Below are 20140 nucleotides of genomic sequence, written 5' to 3'. Positions count from 1 at the left end.
CAAATTCATGTGCCTTTGGATTGTTTACTACAGCATTACACAAGATGAGAAGCCATTTGTTTGGGGTTTTTTTGTGCCTGTTTGACTTCAAAGTATCTTTCTATTTCGGCAAATAATAATGCTCCCTGGCTCTCTGCACCATCCCCTCCATCCTTTTTACAGGAAAAGTAGACTTCATTATTTCTGCTAGTGGTGTAAAACTCTTGAGGATGTTCTGTGATCTCCTGCCCAACTCTCAGCAGTCACAGCAGAAGAGAATCATGATGACCAAGTTTTTCTTTAGCAAAGGAAAGCCATCTATACAAGAATAAAAAATGTTCATTTATTTTGCTTGACTACTGGTTTCCTGATTCCTGTTTTTTTTCCCAGCCCATTGAATGTTCAATTCCCACTGTACAATACCCTCAAAATACAGGAAGGATATGATCAGTGGGCTTGATTTCAAAGATGCAGAACTACCACTGAACTGGATCTGACTGAGTTTAAATGGCCCTGGGGCATTTTATTGCCTTGGGATGGATTTACAGATCCAACCATTAAAGTACAAAGATGTAACTTTAAATGTATAAAACCATCTCACAAGTCTTTGCTTGTTAAAAGATTCAGAGGCATACATGACATTTCTACAGCTGCTTAAAATGCCAGAAATATATTCATTTCAACCAATTTTGTTTTAAGAACAAACAGTTTTGCAGTCATTCATTACTAACCTGGCTGTTAAAGTGGGAGAAACGACAACAGAGGTAAAAATCTTCACCATAGCCATTTTACAAAGATCAGCTGCAGAGCCTATGAAAGAAAGTGATCTGCTTTTAATTTAAAGCATGCAAAAGGAAAACATTCTTCTTGGAACTATGGCATAGGAATGAAAAACATCTGAAGATTCTGAATAATAAGAATTTTCAAAACTAGCAGATCCAATTAATGTAATATGTGATACAGATTATAAGATTAATAAATAACAAACAAAATAATTACATGTTAATTAAAACTAGAAAATAACAATATGAAATTATGTGTAAATTAAAGGTGAATTTGTCAGTCATAGCTATAGGTTGAAAAATTCCTTTTTATAAAAAAAAGTCTGAAATTATCTAAGTTTGAATTAAAATTTATCTATAAATCAATTAAAATTTATTGTCACAAAAGGTCAGAACATTGTTTCAGTGCTGTATTTCAATTTGGAACCTTAATTTTGTACTTTTCCATATTTCCATGTGTATATTCATATATTCATTACATTACAGTGTTAAGAGCAGTGGTGCATAAAACAGTGTCATGGTACATAATAGACAACACATTTCTGGTGATCAAGAGGCAGAATGATTCTCCAGGCCTGCAGTTTGGTGAAAGGCTCTGTTCTGAACCATACATTTGACATAAAGGATTTATCAGATAAAATACAGAAACAATCCTTTAGGTAAGGATTGGAAGCCATAATCTTCTTCGTCCCATCAGATATCCTAAATGTCCGAGACCACAGACGTTGCCCTTCTCGCACTCTGTAACTCAACAAATTTTGAATTCTTTCTTCCAAATGGTTCAACTTTCAGAGTAGGGATAAGGAACAGCCAGGTAGGCAAATCGTAAGGATACTGTGCTGGGAGATAATCATAGAATCACAGGATACCCCCAGTCAGAAGGAACCTATAAGGATCATCAAGTCCAACTCCCTGCTCCTTGCAGGACACTAAATCTGAACGATATGTCCAAGAGCACCATCCAGACACTTCTTGAACTCTGTCAGGTTTGGTGCCATGACCACTTCCCTGGGGTTGGCCCTTCTGGCTAAGGGAGAATGTCTAAGAGAACGAGGACTCAGACTTAACAGCTCTTCTTCCTCCACAGTTTTCTGTGACAAACTGTCTCCTCTGAATCCCATGCTGAGACTGTTTTGGTCACTGACTGTATCAAGTGCAGACCTATGGCTGAGAGATGGCAATGTCTGACTGCGAGTTTAGCCTCAAATACTTGTCTTGTTTTCCTGTTCAAATGATGTGTCAAATTGATTCAATACATCACAAAAAGGGACACATTGGTATAAAAGGTAGGAAAGGATGTTTCAGCAAAGGTCAGGTAACTTAGTGATCACGAGAATAAAACTATGTAATTGAGCATTTAGTCCATCACAATACATATGTTCTATATATATTCTTCATGAAAAAATGTAAAGTAATAAAATATAAAAGAATTCTCAAAATAATTTTTTCTGAGATATGATCTGTAGAGATAAGCTATTTTAAATTTTTAAAAAGAAAATAATTATATATCCTTCTGGTTGATTTTGTCACAACTATAAATAAATAATAAAAGATAAAATGAATGGTTTGCTCTATGTGGATAGGTAGAGCTGAATTATAACTGAAGAATATATGCTGTAGATTGGTGAAGACTATTGAACTGGGAAATATCCAAAAAGAGAAAAAATGAAAGAAGTGTGAGAAACCCAGCAGCAGTAAGTAAAAGCTGAAACTCTACATTCCTCTCAATATTGTCATGCATCAGAAGAAGTCTTCTGCTACCAATTGTTGCTACCATAACCAAAATGCAAACTACTTAAATTAATGAGACTATTAGGTATAACTGTAGAACACATAAATTAAATGTAGTTTAGTTCACTAACTATGATAAAAGGTTTTAATATAATTTATTAAGTTTTTACATTCCTAAAGTATTATCTCATGGCTGAAATCCTGAAATTAAAAAATCATTGTAGTCTAGAATGAAATTTTTTATAAAATTTGGGAATACCAAATATTTTAGAGTTTTTCATCCTTGTTTTATCACACCTTATAATATCAAATGTTTTGAGTAACAACTACATTATTTTTCATCAGATTTGTCCAACAATGAACTATGATAATATTATTGTAGGTACTTAGGAATGAGTGTTTGGTAGACAGTCCTGTGATAGCTTTGCCTCAGCTCCAGCTCTTGGGACAGATGGACAGAGCAAGTGCTGCTCAGAGGGCCGTGTTTCCTTCTTAATGGTGCACTGTACACTCAGCAGGACTCGCTGTGTTGGCTCAAGCATCGTGCCTTCACCTGGAGGGGCTCCATCCAGCTGGATGGGAGCCAGCTAAACTGAGCACGAGGCTCTGGAGAAGGCTGGACAGGGATGCCCATAAACCTTTGCTGCAGATCTTACAAGGATATTTTAAAATTCTACAAGTGGGGGCCTCCTACAGAAAGGCACCATCACTCAAGCACAACTATTACTCAAGCAAAAGGGTATATATTAGAATTCTAGATCTGTAGGTGTCCTTGCAGAGACAGTACTTGAAGTCAGTTACAAATTATAAGGAGTGTCAAACATGACATAAATACTTATGTCATTTTAAAGACGAAACATTAAAATGAATAATATTTGGAGAGAGAAAAAAAAAAACCAGCACACAATCCTTTCAAAAGGAAAATCCAAATCACTTTATAAGGAGCACTCCATCACCATGTCTAGAAAGCACTTCTCACTTGCCTGTAAATTGTACACTTCCAATATAACTTAAGGAAAACCCTGTCAGCATCACCCAATTAAAAAGTAATTCTTCCAAGGGATAGCTTGTTAGGAAGCATCTCAGTCTGGGACTGGCAGCTCAGGTTGTTTTTTTCCCTTGGGTAGCTAAACTCTGTACACAACTGAACCCCAAGTGATTTAAACAGAGTATATTAATGCATCAGATTAACTAGCATGTAAGCACTTACTGCTGATTTCTACATTTTCAATCTATATGGTAAATTGGCAATGTTTTTGTCTGAAAAAATATCTTTTTTCTTGCCCTTCACAGAATTAAGTTTGAATGTTTCTTACAACGAATGAGTTGGGTTTCAAAACAAATACTAACAACACACGACTCTTGTAACGTTTTATATTTCTTAAACTAAAGCTATCTGGCAAAATAAAAGCTAGAATCTGTAAGCAGCATAATTACAGAAACCCTTCTGGAATAACAAACTATGAAAACTAGAAAGGAAAATGTTTAAATACAACAGTGCATCAGAAGAACTGAATTCCAGATATTCTCTCTATACACAGTATGTATTATTTAACCACCACAGAGCACTCCAATGTATCAAAACATTTATACTGTTGTTGTTGTTATTATTGTTGTTGTTGATTACCAGCAATTTCCAAGATAGTCAGATTACATCATTTTAACTTCTCTTTCATAGTAAAACCTCACACTTCCTCCAGTAGACTACTAAATGTTCATTCTTCTGAGATTACCAGAATTGCTGCCCACTAAAGCCAAGCAGAGATAAAGAGACAGGTAGAAAAGCAGGAAGGTAGGTGGGCAGTTCTTTACCTTGAACAACAAAATTGACAGCCTGCCTCTCTGCTTGAGTGCGCAGTTTGTAATCCTGGGCATTGATGTTGGCCAGGGGTCTTCTACGTCCCATTATGGAAACCACATAACCTGGCAGGATTTAAATAGAAATTAGTATTCTCAGAGGGATTAAATTTCAAATATTCTCTTTGAAGATAATATAGATACTTGTAATTATGTGCTGTCTGAGTCAATTTTATATTTTGTACTCTGAAAACAGACCTTATTTAAACTTTAAATGCTTATAGTATTTTGGATTTAATAATTATTTCACTCAGATTATTGGTACATGTTATACAAGGAAAACTTCTGTTCATTAAAGCTGTATTTTCATTAGGAATGTCTACTGATAAACCACCAAACTCTCTCTGTGGGAGATGAAACTATAAATACCTAGCAGAATTAGCTATCTATTAGCAGCCATAATTAGAGCTTTCCATGCAATGAGTAGTTTACTTGGGAATAGTAAAGAAAAATTAATTTGTAAAGTAATTAAATCAGTAATGAATATATTCCAAAAATATAAAATAGTTTTGGGGGAAAAAAAAACAAATTATATCTTTTTTTTTCAATTTTCTTTATGTGGCATTTCTGTGTTTCTTTCACAGCCAAACTGTCTTAACTTTAGTGTGGTGGGGGTTTTAGTTTAAAAGAAACATATGAAAACACAGTTAAAGTTTTACGTTAGGACTAATGATGTCCTGTGCTAAAAAAACTACTTGGGAGGGCAAGAGAGAAGAGTCGAGAGGGAAAAGAGACGTGAGGATGCTCTTGTCAAAAGGACACATACAAAAACTTAGCTTATGTTCAAAACTAAACTTCTTATTTTAAGAAAAATTAAAAGATCATCCATGTTAAAAATAAATCTTTAAAAAAATATTCTGTTATAGTTCTGATCCCCTTGATTACCCATGAATTGTCATTATATGGAAGTTCAGTCTGCCACGGCTTCACTTCCTCTGTGGCAACCAAGCCATGCAAGCACAAGTGGTAAGGAGACCTCTTCAAAGAAAAAGTTATAACCTTACCATGAACAACACATACTCAGGCTTATGTGAAGAGGAAGAAGATGGTTCTGTTGAATTAATACTGCTTTCTGTGAATTAGTATATGCTGATACCAAAAGTACCAGTTTTGGAGTAAGGAACTGAATTATCTGGGGGTTAGAATATTCTTTGGCAAATCAGTCCTTCCAGTTTAACTAAGATTTTCCACAAAGAACAGTATTTAAAGAAGGAACTGTTGCAATATTATATTCTCAGGTAAAAACAGATTTGCTGTAATCTCCTTATTCCCATGAGGTGTGACTCCACAACAGAATCGCCCTTGCAATACTCATAACTGACCAGCATCCCCAGACAAATACCATCATTCATGTAACAGTGGCAGAGGATGTGTCTGGGGTCAATGATTAATCTGCAAATACATATCTGAATGAGGTCTTAAAGTAGTCTTTTTAATATGCCAACAATTTCATTAAAAAACAACAGCAATATAGTAATAAATACAATAACAAATATCTTCATCAAAAATAATTATTTATAAGCTTATCATATCTATATGGAATATCAGACATTCATAACACCTAAATAATATTAGTAGGGTGGATGCTGCTCACCTTTGAACTGCAGATAAAGAAAAATTATCTTAATATGACCTCACTAGGTTGGAATGTTTTTGTTGGAAAGCTAGAATCTGAGGTGGATTAACAAGAAAAATATTAAATAATGCTGATCTGCTGCAGATTTTTAGAGGTTGTACAACCTAAATAGATTGCTCTTCTACCATTAAGGGTTAAAAAAATGGTTGATAGACAGCAGTGCAAGGAGGAGTAAGAAGTAATTAAACAAGTGTGCCTTGACATTAGAACATTAGTCATGACACTCTTGTCTACTGAACTTATAAATCAGATTTTTTACCACAGAAGTTTGTTTATTGAAATGCATTCATTTTTAAGAAAAGAATGCTGCTATTTTAAATAGATCATAAATATATAATAAACGTGTAATACTGTGTAATATTTTACTAGGTACATTATGTTGGGCTCAATTCTGGCTGAAAATATATTGTTCAGTAGCTTCACTTTTCTTGACTAACATTAATGAATGAAGGAACGCAACTGCATGACACAATGACAGCTCATGCTACCAGCAGATTTTTAGGCCCTACAAAGTACAAAAAAGGAATACTACCCATTTTCATGACTAGAAGTCAATTACATGTTTCTATCGTGACATACAATGATGGGTAACATTATATTGTAAATTTACTATTTCTTTCTACAAAATGTCTTAGTACTGCGTGCCCTATTAAGAAACAAAAGAACTCAATTTTGACAGTTCTGCTAATTAGCTTTTAAAAGACAATATTTCAAGCAGCTATGTTTTCTCTCCTCAAATTACTGCACTCCTAGGATTCACTAAATATAAATGAATATGTAGACTAACAACAAATTTGATGCAAGAAGGGTTTGCAGCTGCTGGCTCCAAGAAGCACTCTGCACACATCTGTCATCACAGCTACCACCTGAACTTCAAGCACATAAATTCTGACTGATGCAAATAAAAAATAAGTTTTAAAAAATTGGCTGTGTAATTGGCTGAGCTTCCACAGTCCAGCAGCCATGTAGCCTATTTATTAAGTAAAAGATTCCCTGGGCTTCTTTGTGTTGGAATACATCATATGTCAAAATGACGCAGTGTAACTTGACATTAAGTAGGGTTCACTCTGAGAACAAATGTCTTACTCTGTTAGCATCTTTCTGAGAAAAGGCAGACAGGTTTAAGCAGCTCCTTTTAGGGTTAAAAAAAGAAACAAAACCCCAAACCTGATTCACCAAGAAATGATCTTCCATCTTTTTTATTGTATTATAACTATCAGAATTTGGGCTGAGCTGAATGTTTGTCTTCACCACTGTCAAACAGTGCTGATCAGTACATTAAATGTGGTCACAGACTTTGGATTACCTTTATTTCGGCATTGCTCAATGGTTTTCTTTGTAAATTCATGCACTTTCTTGTATTTTTGCATAAAACTTTCTATAAATTGACTGGCTTGAAGAGGAGTAATTCCCAAGCAGTCAGCAAGACGTTCTTTACCTGGTGGTAGAGAAATTATCTTTATTATGCAATAAAGCAGAACAGAAATCCACTATATACAATAGCACTGTTACATGCACAATTACTGGAATTAACTTTACTTAGCTCTCTCTGTGAAAGAGGATGGATCTGATATACTACAATCACATCTCAACAAAATAAATGTTTAACTCTCAGCTTGAATGTTTTACTGAAGTTACTGGACTAAGTATATAATTAATAAGAAGTATACCAGAATTATGTAATTAAGAAATTCCTAGTTAAAATTTATACCTATAATGTGGTTGAAATCTTTTGTTCACAGAATAACTCTGTGAAGCTTTAAGTATCATTTTATTAATTCAGAGTAGAAATCTGAAAACTTTGAAGAGCAGATAAAGACATGAAATTAATTTTAAACAAACACAAATATTAATGAAGATCTAAAAAGGGATTGAGATGTGTGAGGTTGAGTTTAGCTAGAAGCTTTAGAGTTGGTGTCGAAATCACAAAAACTTAACTGCTGAAGCAATCAGATCAAATAGCCTGAATTTAGAAAGGCCATTAGGAGACTGAGTCCCATGGATTTCAAACAGGCTTCTCAATGTCTGTAAAAATCTGTGTCCAAGTTTTGAGATAAAAGGGTAGAAAAAAGAAAAAAAAATCAGAAAAAAGTGTTTCAACAGAGAGAGAAAGGAATAATAGCTTTTGGACAGAATATAGGTACACAAGATATATTACGTTGGACCTAAAAGCACTTATAAAAATGTGGAAAAAACCCAAAGACAGTTTTTCAGAGTGTGAAAATATAAACTAAGAGCTACAGTTGAAACACATTTATAAACCAAACAGTTCCAGCAAAAATAAAACATACATCAACATTAGTCATATGAAGTTTGAAAGACAGATATATTTGTGTCAGCTGCACAGCAACACAGAACCAGCCCTGTGTCTGCAAAGAACATAAGCTGAGAGGAGACGTCTCAAGGCATGAAAGGCACAGAATAGTCCTTGTCACGGTAATACTGTCAAGAAAAATTATCTCGCACTTTTAAAAGAGAGAGGATTTCAGCCACCTAAATGCCATCACTGTCAGTCTGATGTGCATTTCAGAATAATTCTGTAGCATTTTGTTCTCAGTCATGCCAGGATCTGCACTGAGCTGCAGGAACACCAGTCTGGACAAGGGACTAGAGGAAGACATTCACAAGACATCCAGGATGACTCTTGCTGAGCTATTATAGGTCTGTACTTTTTTTTTTTTGACATCTAACTAATTTGGGTTTTCTTCCTGGGTCAGCAAATGATAAATTTATCTGCTAAAGCATATATTGCTAACAGCTAGAAGACTTCTGTAGCTTCCTTAGAGAACTGTAACATCTAAGTTTGTCCACGTTATCCATTTAAAGAACTATTAATATAGAGAACAAAGTATTGCATAAAATACTAGGAAAATTAAGGCACAAAATTAGCAAGGACGTCTGAAAGGTCCCAGGGAAATACAGTTCCTGGGAAGCAAAAAGAGGTGAAGGCACAGCCACATAATTGTGTCAGATCATGTTCCACAACACAGGAGCATAGGCCATGCCAAGTAAAGCCCAGGAGTGGACTAAAGCTTCCCTGAGCACTCTCCTTGAGTTATCTATGCCAGGGGAATTATTAGTAGCAGCCTGTGATTTAGTGTTCTCCATTCTGTAATACCATCTTTCAAAATTGAAAATAGCATTAGTTTTCATTTAAACACTTTGACATCCCTCTGTGTCAATTTAGGGCATTGAATTGAATTAATTCCTTATTTTACAGATGTTTAAGTTCTCCATGTTTTAGTTTTACAAGATGACTGAGGCAGAAGCAGGTGAATTGAACTGCTCCAAATCAAGCAAAAGTATTTATAGAATCATAGAATATCCTGAGTTGGAAGGGACCCACAAGGATCATCAAGACCAATTCCTGGCCCAACACAGGACACTCCAAGAATTGCTTCATGTGCCTGAGAGTATAATCCAAACAATTCTTGAACTCTGTCAGGCTTGGTGCTGTGACCACTGTTCTGGGGAGCCTGTTCCCACACCCACCCACCCACCCTCTGGGGGAAGAACCTTTTCCTAATAACAAACTTTCTTTCTTTATTATCCTCCAGAATTACAGAAAAGACCTTGGAAACATAAACCAAGGATAACCTAAAGCTAAGAAAACAAAAAGAAAAAAACACACTATTTACTACATGACAAGTTTTCATTAACTCCTGTAAGCATAATAGAGGCAAGCTCCTCGGGGAATGTTTCTAATCCTAAAAGAAGTATTATTCACACTCTTCGGTTGTATCAAAATGTCTTCTTAATGAAAAGTGAGCCATCTTTTGAAGGGAGACAAACTGTGAATGGAATTCAGTCCATCAGTTTCAGGTATCTAACAATTCCTTTTTGTCAGCCCAGTTTCCATCTAAGTAGTTTAATGATATCATTTCATGTCTTAATTAGGAACTGATCACACAGCTAATGAACTGGAAACATCTTATTATCTTTGAGGTGCTTCAACTGTCCTCGTTTGAGAGAGAGGGACACAAAGCAAGTGAGTAAAGGAGATACTTAAATCAAGTGCTGCTGCACCAAAATGTTCAGTGGCTGTTTCAGAGCAAGTGAGGGAGTGCCAATATTGTGCTTCAATCTAATCATGGAAGTTCTCTATAGCATGAGTAGAAAGACAAAGGCTTCACTGAAAGAGGCTCTAGCCCCAGTAACTGAGGCATTTCTGACTATATACAGAACTACAGGGCATTCAACTGGTGGTGATTCAGTCTGATTACATCTGGTATCTGCTGTTCCACCCACAGTGAAGGGGATAGGAAATGTGCAGCATGTGCATGGAACAAGGGGCAGGAGTGCTATTGCTTGCATTTTGTAAAATAACCCTGTGATGAAACCATTCAAGCTGGAAATGGGAGTCCGAACTTACATTGCAGGGAACAAGTGCTGGGCTTTTTTTAATGCAGATTTTAAACACAGATGTTTAAAATTAAATACAGCTTAATGTAAAAATGCAGGGGTGTGTATATATATGTATTTACTCTTATATGTGTGTATATAACCCACACACCCCCTATACACAAAAGAGATATTCTGGAGAGCTGAATTTGAAGTGTTTTTCTTCCCTTCCCAGTTGAATGCCATAAACAATAAATTGAATGCCCTGGCCAATTCTGCCTTTGGTTCAAGGACTATTGGTGACTCAGTGCAAAAGATGGTTTAGAAAACATCTCAGGAACCCAAGAAGCAGCATTAAGTGTTTACAAGTTACATATAGCCTGCAGCCCAGGACTCTCATTTACTAAATGAGTTTTTCAAGTACTCATCTTCTGTAAAGCTTTTGGATTTCTCCAGAAGACCTACATAAAGTTTAGTCAGCTGTTCACTAAATCCAATTCACAACAGCTTGTAGGCTGATGATACACAAACATCTGTCTCCCCAGAAAAGGTAATTCTAACCACGTGTGAAGTATTAGGAGAGTTGGGCAAAATTTAAGAAATGGGAGGCAGTTTTGGAAAGTACGTCGAACATCTTGACTTAACTGGGACCTGGGCTGGACTTAGGCAGGATGGGGAACAGTGGTTTTGGCAAGTTTTCTGGATGGTAAAGAAATGGCAGTAAACATTAAGACTCAAAGTAGGGAAACACTTTTACACTGTGAGGATAACCAAGCACCGGCATAGGTTGTCCAGGGAGGCCTTTCTCCAGCGTTGAAGACATTGAAAAGCCATCTGGACACAATCCTGGGCAACCAGCTCAAGGTGTCCCTGCTTGGACATGAGGGCTGGATCTGATGACCTCCAGAGGTCCCTTCCAATTGCTGTCATTCTGTGATTCTATAAATGTGCTTTGAGACAATATTGGAATTCTTTTCATTTCATTGCAATTATTCTCATCTCTACCCATATACTGAGAGAATGCAAAGTACACTCAAAATTAAACTCATTTTAGATAAAGCAAATGCTTCAGTTACATCAGCAGCAAATAAATACAAAATCAGATAATCTTTGTATATGGTAATTTGATAATTTTGCTACTGGGTAGATAATTTAATAATCCTTGATAAAAATAAAAATGTAATACCCTGACAAACTTTTATTTACCTTTAGCAATTCAGTCCACTTATATAAATTATGTATAAAGTATAAACTTACTGCAGCTGGGGTTTTTTTGCTATAAAATGCCTACCTGCTCCATAAACCACTGAGTAAACTATACGCTTTGCTTGCTCTCTATCAGCATGTTTCACTTGTTCACTTGGAATACCTTTCCTAAACAAACAAAAATCACACATTTTCAATTAAAAGTAATTTGTTATCCACGCAGAAAATGTATTTAAAGTCAATAATCATTTAATAACTACAAAATTGTAAGATGTGAACAGAAGCACTTAAAGGCTTTTGTTGTCAGCCAGGAATGCACAACTTCTTTACAAATTTTAGTGGTGATAGTCCATAGTAAATGAAAATATTTATTTTAATCTTAATCTTCTCCTTTCCTTTTCAATCAAATTCTTGGCTAGCAGAAATCCTACTACTATATTATTAGTTCTTTAGATTGAGGAGAATTTAATATTGACCCATGAGAAAAATTAGATATTTCCAGCAACAGCATTTCTTTAAGATGTGAGAGTCTAGAGACTCAAAGCATAAGTCTGACCTAAAGCTGGTTTTAAAAAGGCTATTAGGGCTTCACTAACAGGAATATCCAACCTCTTATCAAGAAATGACTGATAGAAGCATGCACTGAATCTCTCCATATGCCTTACAGAGCTCCACAATAGCGGGGCTTCACAGAACAGCAGCACTGACTATTTCTGAACCAGAGAGTGTAGTTACATCACTCCCAGCAAAGTATCATCCTGCCCAGTTCCCATTCACTGATGTAAACAGTCCTATAAAGGGCTAATGGATTTAGCAATGTGAAAAATAAAAAGCTGTGACTCTGCAATCAAGTGTGTGCCACCTTATCCAAATGCAGCTTCAGAAAGGATGCTGACATTATTGACAACTGAAAGCACTGAAGAATATTGATCACTTGGTTTAAAGGGAAGTGTATTGAGGGAAATCTCGATCATCTACTCATACTCTGAAAACAAATACCTACACAAATTCTATTTGGAACATGGGAGATGAATTGTTATCAGAGATATTTGATGACATTTGTACCCTTTGGGAATAAGTTTCCTCATGAGTCTGTTCATTACAGTTTGGCTGCATTTTTAAAACCAAAGTTTGCTGTGGTTTGTTATGAGGGGTTTTTGCCATGACAGATGCTTTGTTGTGAAAGTTGTGAAAGTGCTTTGAGAAAATGTAGGTGTATTCTTGTGTATCTTCTTGAAGGAGAGTCTTTCACCATTATTATGACACTCAAACACCTAGAAAATCAGCAAAGCCACCAATTTTTGCTTACTTGGCCCATATACTGATTTTAGTCTGTGCTTAGTGCTGGTATAATCAGGCATTCTGAATGTTAAACAGGCAGGCTTTGAGTGCAATCAGATTTAAGAAAGTCCTTAGGGCAGTACAGATTTTTTTGAAGAAGAAAAATAAAATTGAACATAGTTTCAAACCTTCATCAGGCAAATAGTCTTCAGTTTTGCAGAAGCTCACATTGCTCCTTTGAATGCTACTAATTGCTCAAAGGTAAAATGGACTTTTCACTGCTCAGTTTAGCTGAGAAACACGAGCAATTGGATAATTTAATACAGTGTTTTCCATATGCAATGAAGATTATTCCCACTCAAGTCAATCATTCTGCTAGTTTGAGATTCTTATAATTTATTTTCTTAGTTATGCCAGGTCAAAAGTTCATGGATCTTCTGAACAAAGTAGGTTGAGATTCCCAATTGTACCTGAGTAAGAGGACAAAGTGGCAATTGGAGCTAATAAGTGCAGAATTAGGAAACTAGACATCATTAAGGATTTCCTGAAACAATCTCCAGCAGAAAGACTTCAGGAATTAAAGAACCTGGCAGAAAACTATATAGACACTTGAGAAAGCATTTATCCAGAACCAGGAGAGAAAAAAGAATCTGGTAAGAGAGCTAATCTTACCTAAGGACCTTTCTGAGATGCAGAACCAAGACTGAAGAATGCTGAAACCAGGGAAACCATGCAAAATGTAATACTGCTTTCCTAGTACTGCATAATTTGATTTGCCTGGAAAAGGCAAGAAATAGGAAAACAGTAACAGAATTTACTTGCAGATTTACTGAAATCAGAGGCTAGAGACAACTGAGAGGCACTGAATATGTCAGCTGCTCACTTCTCTGAAAAAGAAGGGCTACAACAGGAAGAACACAGTGGGTAAGAAGTCATGTAGAGAAAGAAGTTTCTGTAGAGAAACAAACAAAATTCTCAGATCACGGTACTGAGGAAGACACAAGGTGAGACTTGCTGGGAGGGACTGGTGGTACTAGAGAAATTTTAACAGTGAAAGATGACAGTAGAACTCAATTATGTGCACAGTGAGAACTGCTGCCAGGATTTTGAGGATGATTATGCATTATCCAAACTTCAGCTTGAAAGGGCTGACTGGGAAAACAGAAATAGTCTTATTGCTATAATCATGATTGGCAGTGTCAGCAATAACAATAAAACCTTGCCTAACACAATTATCAGTGCAGATGTACATGCATCATGTACTCATGGCAACCCAACAGTCACTTTGCATTTCCTGGTCTGTGGTTAATCATGAAACACTGGGAAGAAAGTAAAATTTCAGAGCTTTGTGTCAAATATTTCTTTTAATATAATGTTAAAACCAAAATGGTCAGTCAACACCTCCTAGTGTGTCAGTGGGAAATGTGAGCACTGGGCAGAGAGGCATCACATCTATCAAACTGAGTATTTGCAAATTCATGTACCACATGCAAGAACACATAATAATAAAGTAGGAAATTGCTATATAAATCAAAACTGCTTGAGCAAACAGAAGTCATTAATCAAAACTATTCATTCTTTTTCCTAATAAATGCTTTTTTTCTGCTTGTATTGACAATGATTGGTTTCTACTCAAATGTTTGATTCCTTCTGTAATACAGAGCAGCATTCCTGCAGTTTGAGTTAAAGGATATTTATTCCTTTGAAAAACAAAATTAAAGGGGAGGTGTGTAATTTCTCAGAATTGCAGCAGCCATGTTAGAAATCCCCAGTGGGCTTTCTGCTTCATCCTGTTTCCTCAACAAAATAATTTATGTTTGTTACAATTAATTTGTTTTAAATGGGTACTGTGAGAACCTATTTAAAGATAAAACTTTTCTTTTGTCTTTGGATTCATGGAACACCATAATGTTGAAAGGAAGACATTGCTACCTGCTTATTTGTATAAGAAATTTTTAAGCAAGCCATCCAATGCATGAAAATACTCAGTGCTGAATTAAGGTAGGATGTAAAATAGATCTTTAATGGAGATGTATTTTTTTTTAATAAATTTGAATCTGGAAAAGGAAGGGCAGTGGCACTGAGGCAGTGACTGTGTGTGGGCACCTGGAGAAAGAGGAAGAATGTTATTGCAATGTTATAGAAACTGCTGCAGGAAAAAAGCTCAAGCGTAAAAAGAATTTGCTTCAGATTTTGTTGTGGAAATAGCACAATTTCTGAAGCCCTGCAAGAAATAAATATACAGTTACCAGTTCTAGCATGAAGTGTATTTTTCCATTTTATGACATCGTTCTCATTACTCGTTCCCACATATGCTGGGAAAAGTTCAAGACCATAATCAATATTTTCACCATCTTCAAATCTCCAAACGTGCAGTACTTCACCTCCTACATTTCTGTCCTTGCCTGCCTACTTGTCTCAGGTTATTTCCACATCTCTGACTTGTTTGTCCTTTACCTTGCTTTGTTTAGCACTGCTCTACAAGTACTTTGCTTCATAGTACTTTATTTGATAGACATCTACTAGGTAGAAAAAAGAGCAGATTTCAGTGCCAGAAGACACATTCAGGGTAGCAGATCTCATTATCCTGGGAAGGAATTAGCAGAGCTAAACAATCTGGAAAGGTCTGTGAGGACAGAAAAACAACTTAAAGCCACAAATTGCAGAAAATCTAATAAACATTGTGAGAGTAGAAATACACCAAGTCTTTTAAAAGGTGGTTCTACTAAGCATTGGGCTGTATGCCTGTATGTCTTATTCGGAGAGTGAAAAAGATGGAGAAAAATTTTCTAGCAAACAGTATAGAAGGATATAATCAAATTATTACTAAGAAACTAAGTGCAGATATGAAACAAAAAGAGGCATATATAATTTATTACTTTTTCAAAGAAAATATCTTGAATATTTTCATAATTTCTCCAAAATTCACTGTATGTTTTCATATATTAATGGGGTCTAATGGACATCTCAAAGAGTTTCTACTGCATTAAGTCTTTAAAACACATGAATAACAAGTTTCTTTATGCCCAAGAAAAAAAAAATAGCAATCATATTTGTAATTTTAAAAAAGTTTAAGTATAAAGTGGAATAACACATTTAATACAGAGTAGAGATCTCAATGGATTTATTTTTACCTGTACTGAACATTTAAAAAAAAAATAAAACAAATTTTAGGTTACGGAAATGAGTTCACACATCATAAAGTATATGAACACATAAAATAATAAAAACAAAAAAAAAATCAAAGAAGCCACAGGGCATAAAGTTTGAGCAATGCCAAAATAAAACTTTGAGAACAGGTAGAAATAGGAGGAAATAAGTCTTAAAAGAATGCGATAAGACATTCCAGAATTTCTGAGAAACGCTGTATGGTGACGGAAGTCGACTGTTTATGCACAGGAAAAGGCAGAACAAACTTCTCAAACACAATATCTGGCAGACATGCATTGCCTTGATCTGCATTCCATTCCAGCCAAGCTAAGCTCAGTCATAATAGCCACAAACTCTTGGCTGCTCCCTTGCATCTGCCAATTAATCCAAGTCCTAGCTGTGAGTTGTTGATGTGGGAAACGAGATGGAGTGCCAATAAACTCATTTTATATGTGGTCATTAATGTCCAATAAATGAGTGAATGTATGGGTGAATACATTCGTTCATCTGACTGCTTTTACAGCTTTTTTATTTTCATCAGTGAACTATATAAATCTCTCATTTTCAATCACCTGTTGCTGTTTAATAGCAGATGAGGGGTTTATATTTTCTAAGTTTGTGCCTGGAACTTTGTGTTGGCATATGAAACAGGTACAGAAAATTTATGTTATTAGTGACAACTGCCAGCTTCAGAAGAGCTCTGTTTTACAGCAGCATCACCATTGGGTGGATCATGTAGGAGGTCAATTCTGAAAGCTCACTTGTTTCACAGGCCTTATTATACCTAGGGCAAGCAGAATATCTACCACAATGTATGTGAGTATCCTAAAATTGTGGAAAAGACTGGCCACATATAACTAGTCCACTCACTGCTAATGCAACAGGCAAGAATAAACAATTTTTTTTAAAGCTGTTATGCCATGGCTCATGGAAAATGCTGACAAGGCTCAGGCATAGGCTGTCTCAGACAGTTGTAAGGTAATATGCAGAACTGAGCTTGGAATTACTTTTGCATGGCTAATCTCTGTTACAAAATACAGAAAAGGAAGAGGTTGGGAAACAGTTTCCCTGAAGACACTGTCATATCAAAATAGATCACTACTTTTGCCTCATGTGTTGATCAAAGCCAGACTTAAGATACATCTAATGAGCCCATCTGAATGTTTTTATCATACAGAGATGTAACCTGTAGGGTTTGACACAGAATGTCCAGTGAAAACCACACACAAAACCCTATGTATGTGCCTTGTATAACTATGAGGCATTTACGCAACTATGTTCAAAACAAGAAGTAGGGAGATTGTCTTCCTTATATGAGCATAGAGACAGCAGGATGAAAAATGAAATTTGCCCAGAAGAATGGAAATACAGTTAAGATACTTTTCAGAAATTAGGAAAGAAACTTCTCTGTTGCCCAGAGAAGCTGTGGACTCCTCATTCCTGTAGGTGTTCAAGGCCAGGCTGGATGGAGCTCTGAGAAACTTGGTCTAGTGAAGGTGTCCCTGCCCACAGTGAGGGGTTGGAACTAGCTAGTCTTTAAGGTCCCTTCCAACCCAAACCATTCCAGAATTCTATGATTCAATGATATCTACAAAGACAAAAATGCAGACTAACCTCTTGTCAGAAGCAAAACAGCAGGTCAACAGCTAACAGGAAGAGAAACCTTTCTGATTTACCCCATGTATATATTAGTTTTTTATTTCATTGTTCTATCTGTGTCACTTCTAAACACTTATCATGTCTGATTCAGATGTTATGTCAAATGCCTGCATTTGCATTTTTGTCATGACCTGGTTTGCATAAGTGAGATACAAGGTCACAGAATAACACAAAGAAACTCCTCACCCAAGTATATGCAGCAATAAATGAATCAACACATTATGGCATTAGGATACATTATCTAAAGGGCAACACAAAGGGTCCCCATCCAATATATATTTATTCCCACCCTGGCACTGAGAGAGGTAGAGCTGCCTTCCAGTGTCCACTGTTCATGCTGAAGAACCTCTGGCATGGATCTCTCATGTAAATATAGGGATCATGTACTTATAAACAGAGGGGAGAAGGTAACTCCCATTCAGGAGTTTAACTTTATGTTTTATTTAGTTTAGAGGTTTTTATAAAAGCTTTTAGTTGTGTTCAACTTATCTGAATGAAAGACTACAGCACTCTCTGCTTGATGTCATCCTTCACAGACTACAGCCAGCTCTGATACATTTTTTAATCATTGACACTTTTCCTTTCTTGTATGCCACCCTTCCAAACTGTGGTTTTATTTATTTTATATGTGTTCAGCACCAGAAAAAGCTTTACAACCCCTATAAAACACTTCTGCAAGAATCCAGAAGCTCTTTAAGAGTTTAAAACTTCTTCCAGCAGATAATCATAAAATAATTTATTTTGGTCTGATAGCTTCTACAGCTCATTGCATGAAGATTTATTTCATTAGTCCTCAACCTCCTCCTAAAGAGCATGATATCTAGTTTTCATGTATTTTACAGAAGATAAAGACATGTCTTTGCAGTTTGCTCTGAGGGCCAGAAGTCTTCTGTTGTTACATTTTAAAGTAGCAGGGAACCAGATAAAGAAATCGCAACAAGGTCATGTCATAAATTATATCTATCATGAGTAAAAATTTGTGGAAAGATTAATTTGGGAGTAAAGTGATCCATTATCTTTATTAAGATATTTACCTTTCATGTTGCTGCCATAGATATCGGGTATTAAAGAGACAAATTAGATAGCACTTAATTTTCAGTGCTCTTGACAAAAAAGGTCACTTACAGATTTTTCTTGAAACGTGCACAATTCTGGACATCTGTCAGCTGGAACAGAAAGTCCCTGACATTGATAAGGGTGCTTTAAAAAGCACATCCTACCCTGCAACCTTCACCTTTTCTCTCCTTCACTTCTGCAGGAACAAACAACAAAAAGGGCTTTCTTCTCACATCCATACTCTCTCTTACATAGTGAATTACATGGACAAGTGATATTTATTTCTGAGTCATGTGATTGCTGAAGGAATTTATCAACTAGAGGGCAGTCTTACTTTAGGATATTTGGGTCTACAAGTACAGAAGAGAAAAAGTCAGGTAACTAAATCCCATCTTCAGGTGTGAGCATCAACAGTGATCCCATCACTGAAAGATCAAATAAATGTAAATGGATTAAGGGGCCCATGCAAATTGGGATGGCATAAAATTTGTCAGAGGCCATCTGCATAACACAATAATGTCAGGGATTGAATGCAAATCAATGGTCTTAGAGTTCTTTCTTCACTTATCACATACACTTTTCACACTTTTCTTCAAGAGGTTTCAAATAGTTAAGAAGGAACAGAAGCCATTTTGGGAGATGATACAGGCAGCTACAGCAGGGTATCAAATAATTACACACCTTGGACCTGTTAGAAGTCTCATAAAGAAACAGACAGGCCTTCAGAGCAGTCTTTAGACAAATATCAGAAAAGTGAAACAGAAAGAACAGAGTTCTCAATATATAATCAAAAGATGAAGTAATGTCATCTCAGACATTAAACAGAACAAAACATGGAGCTATAATATTGTTTGCTCGGGAAAAGGAAGTAGGGGAAAAAGAGAGGAGGTGTCATACTACATCAAACTGCACCCACACAGTTCAGAAAAAAACCAAGAAACAAACACTGAAATATCTTGGAATGGCAATCAAAAAAGGAAGAAATCAGTCATGTTATATATAAGGGTCTTGAACAAATGGGTTCTATAGAGGGAGATGAGATACTTCATATCCCATCTCTTTCAATCTTTACTCTTGCAGCTTAAGTTTGCATTATGTCTATGATCAACACTGAATTAAAGGCAAACATAAACGTGAAGAATGAATTGCCTTGGCATTTTCCATTTCTTCAAGATTTATCTCGACACTAAAGTTGAAGTTGAGTTAAATGAAATAAAAGGAAACGTTTTACTGAGCTCTGGAGTGTGCATTTTATCAAAGTCACTCAAGAAGGAGAAGACTATTTGGAGACAGAGTTTCATGCACAAGAAAGCTTCTCCATGAAATTAGCAAAGCCAAACGTTATCAGACACCATGGAAAAACTGAGGACTGTCCAGCCTCCTCAGAGCTTGCTTTCTCACTAGCTTCCATGTTAATTGTGGTGGTGGCAATTCTAAAACTTTATTTTTCATTTATTCTAGA

General features: G+C 36.0%; 1 protein-coding gene across 1 annotated transcript in view; it reads right to left on the bottom strand.

Moving 5' to 3' along the window:
* The window catches only part of POLN (DNA polymerase nu), a 94267-nt gene that overhangs the window by 21388 nt on the left and 52739 nt on the right, over positions 1 to 20140 (bottom strand). Inside the window, exons 19-22 of the mRNA XM_039382998.1 lie at positions 11618 to 11700; positions 7292 to 7423; positions 4305 to 4415; positions 711 to 789 (exon numbers count right to left, since the gene is read on the bottom strand). Coding sequence (XP_039238932.1) covers positions 711 to 789; positions 4305 to 4415; positions 7292 to 7423; positions 11618 to 11700 — 405 coding nt within the window. The remainder of the gene's footprint in view (positions 1 to 710; positions 790 to 4304; positions 4416 to 7291; positions 7424 to 11617; positions 11701 to 20140) is intronic.

The sequence above is a fragment of the Pipra filicauda genome, unplaced genomic scaffold, assembly GCF_003945595.2.
Source record: "Pipra filicauda isolate LSUMZ 115617 unplaced genomic scaffold, ASM394559v2 scaffold293_size922472_pilon, whole genome shotgun sequence".
Lineage (NCBI taxonomy): Eukaryota > Metazoa > Chordata > Aves > Passeriformes > Pipridae > Pipra > Pipra filicauda.
This window is presented reverse-complemented; position numbering and strand designations above follow the sequence as displayed.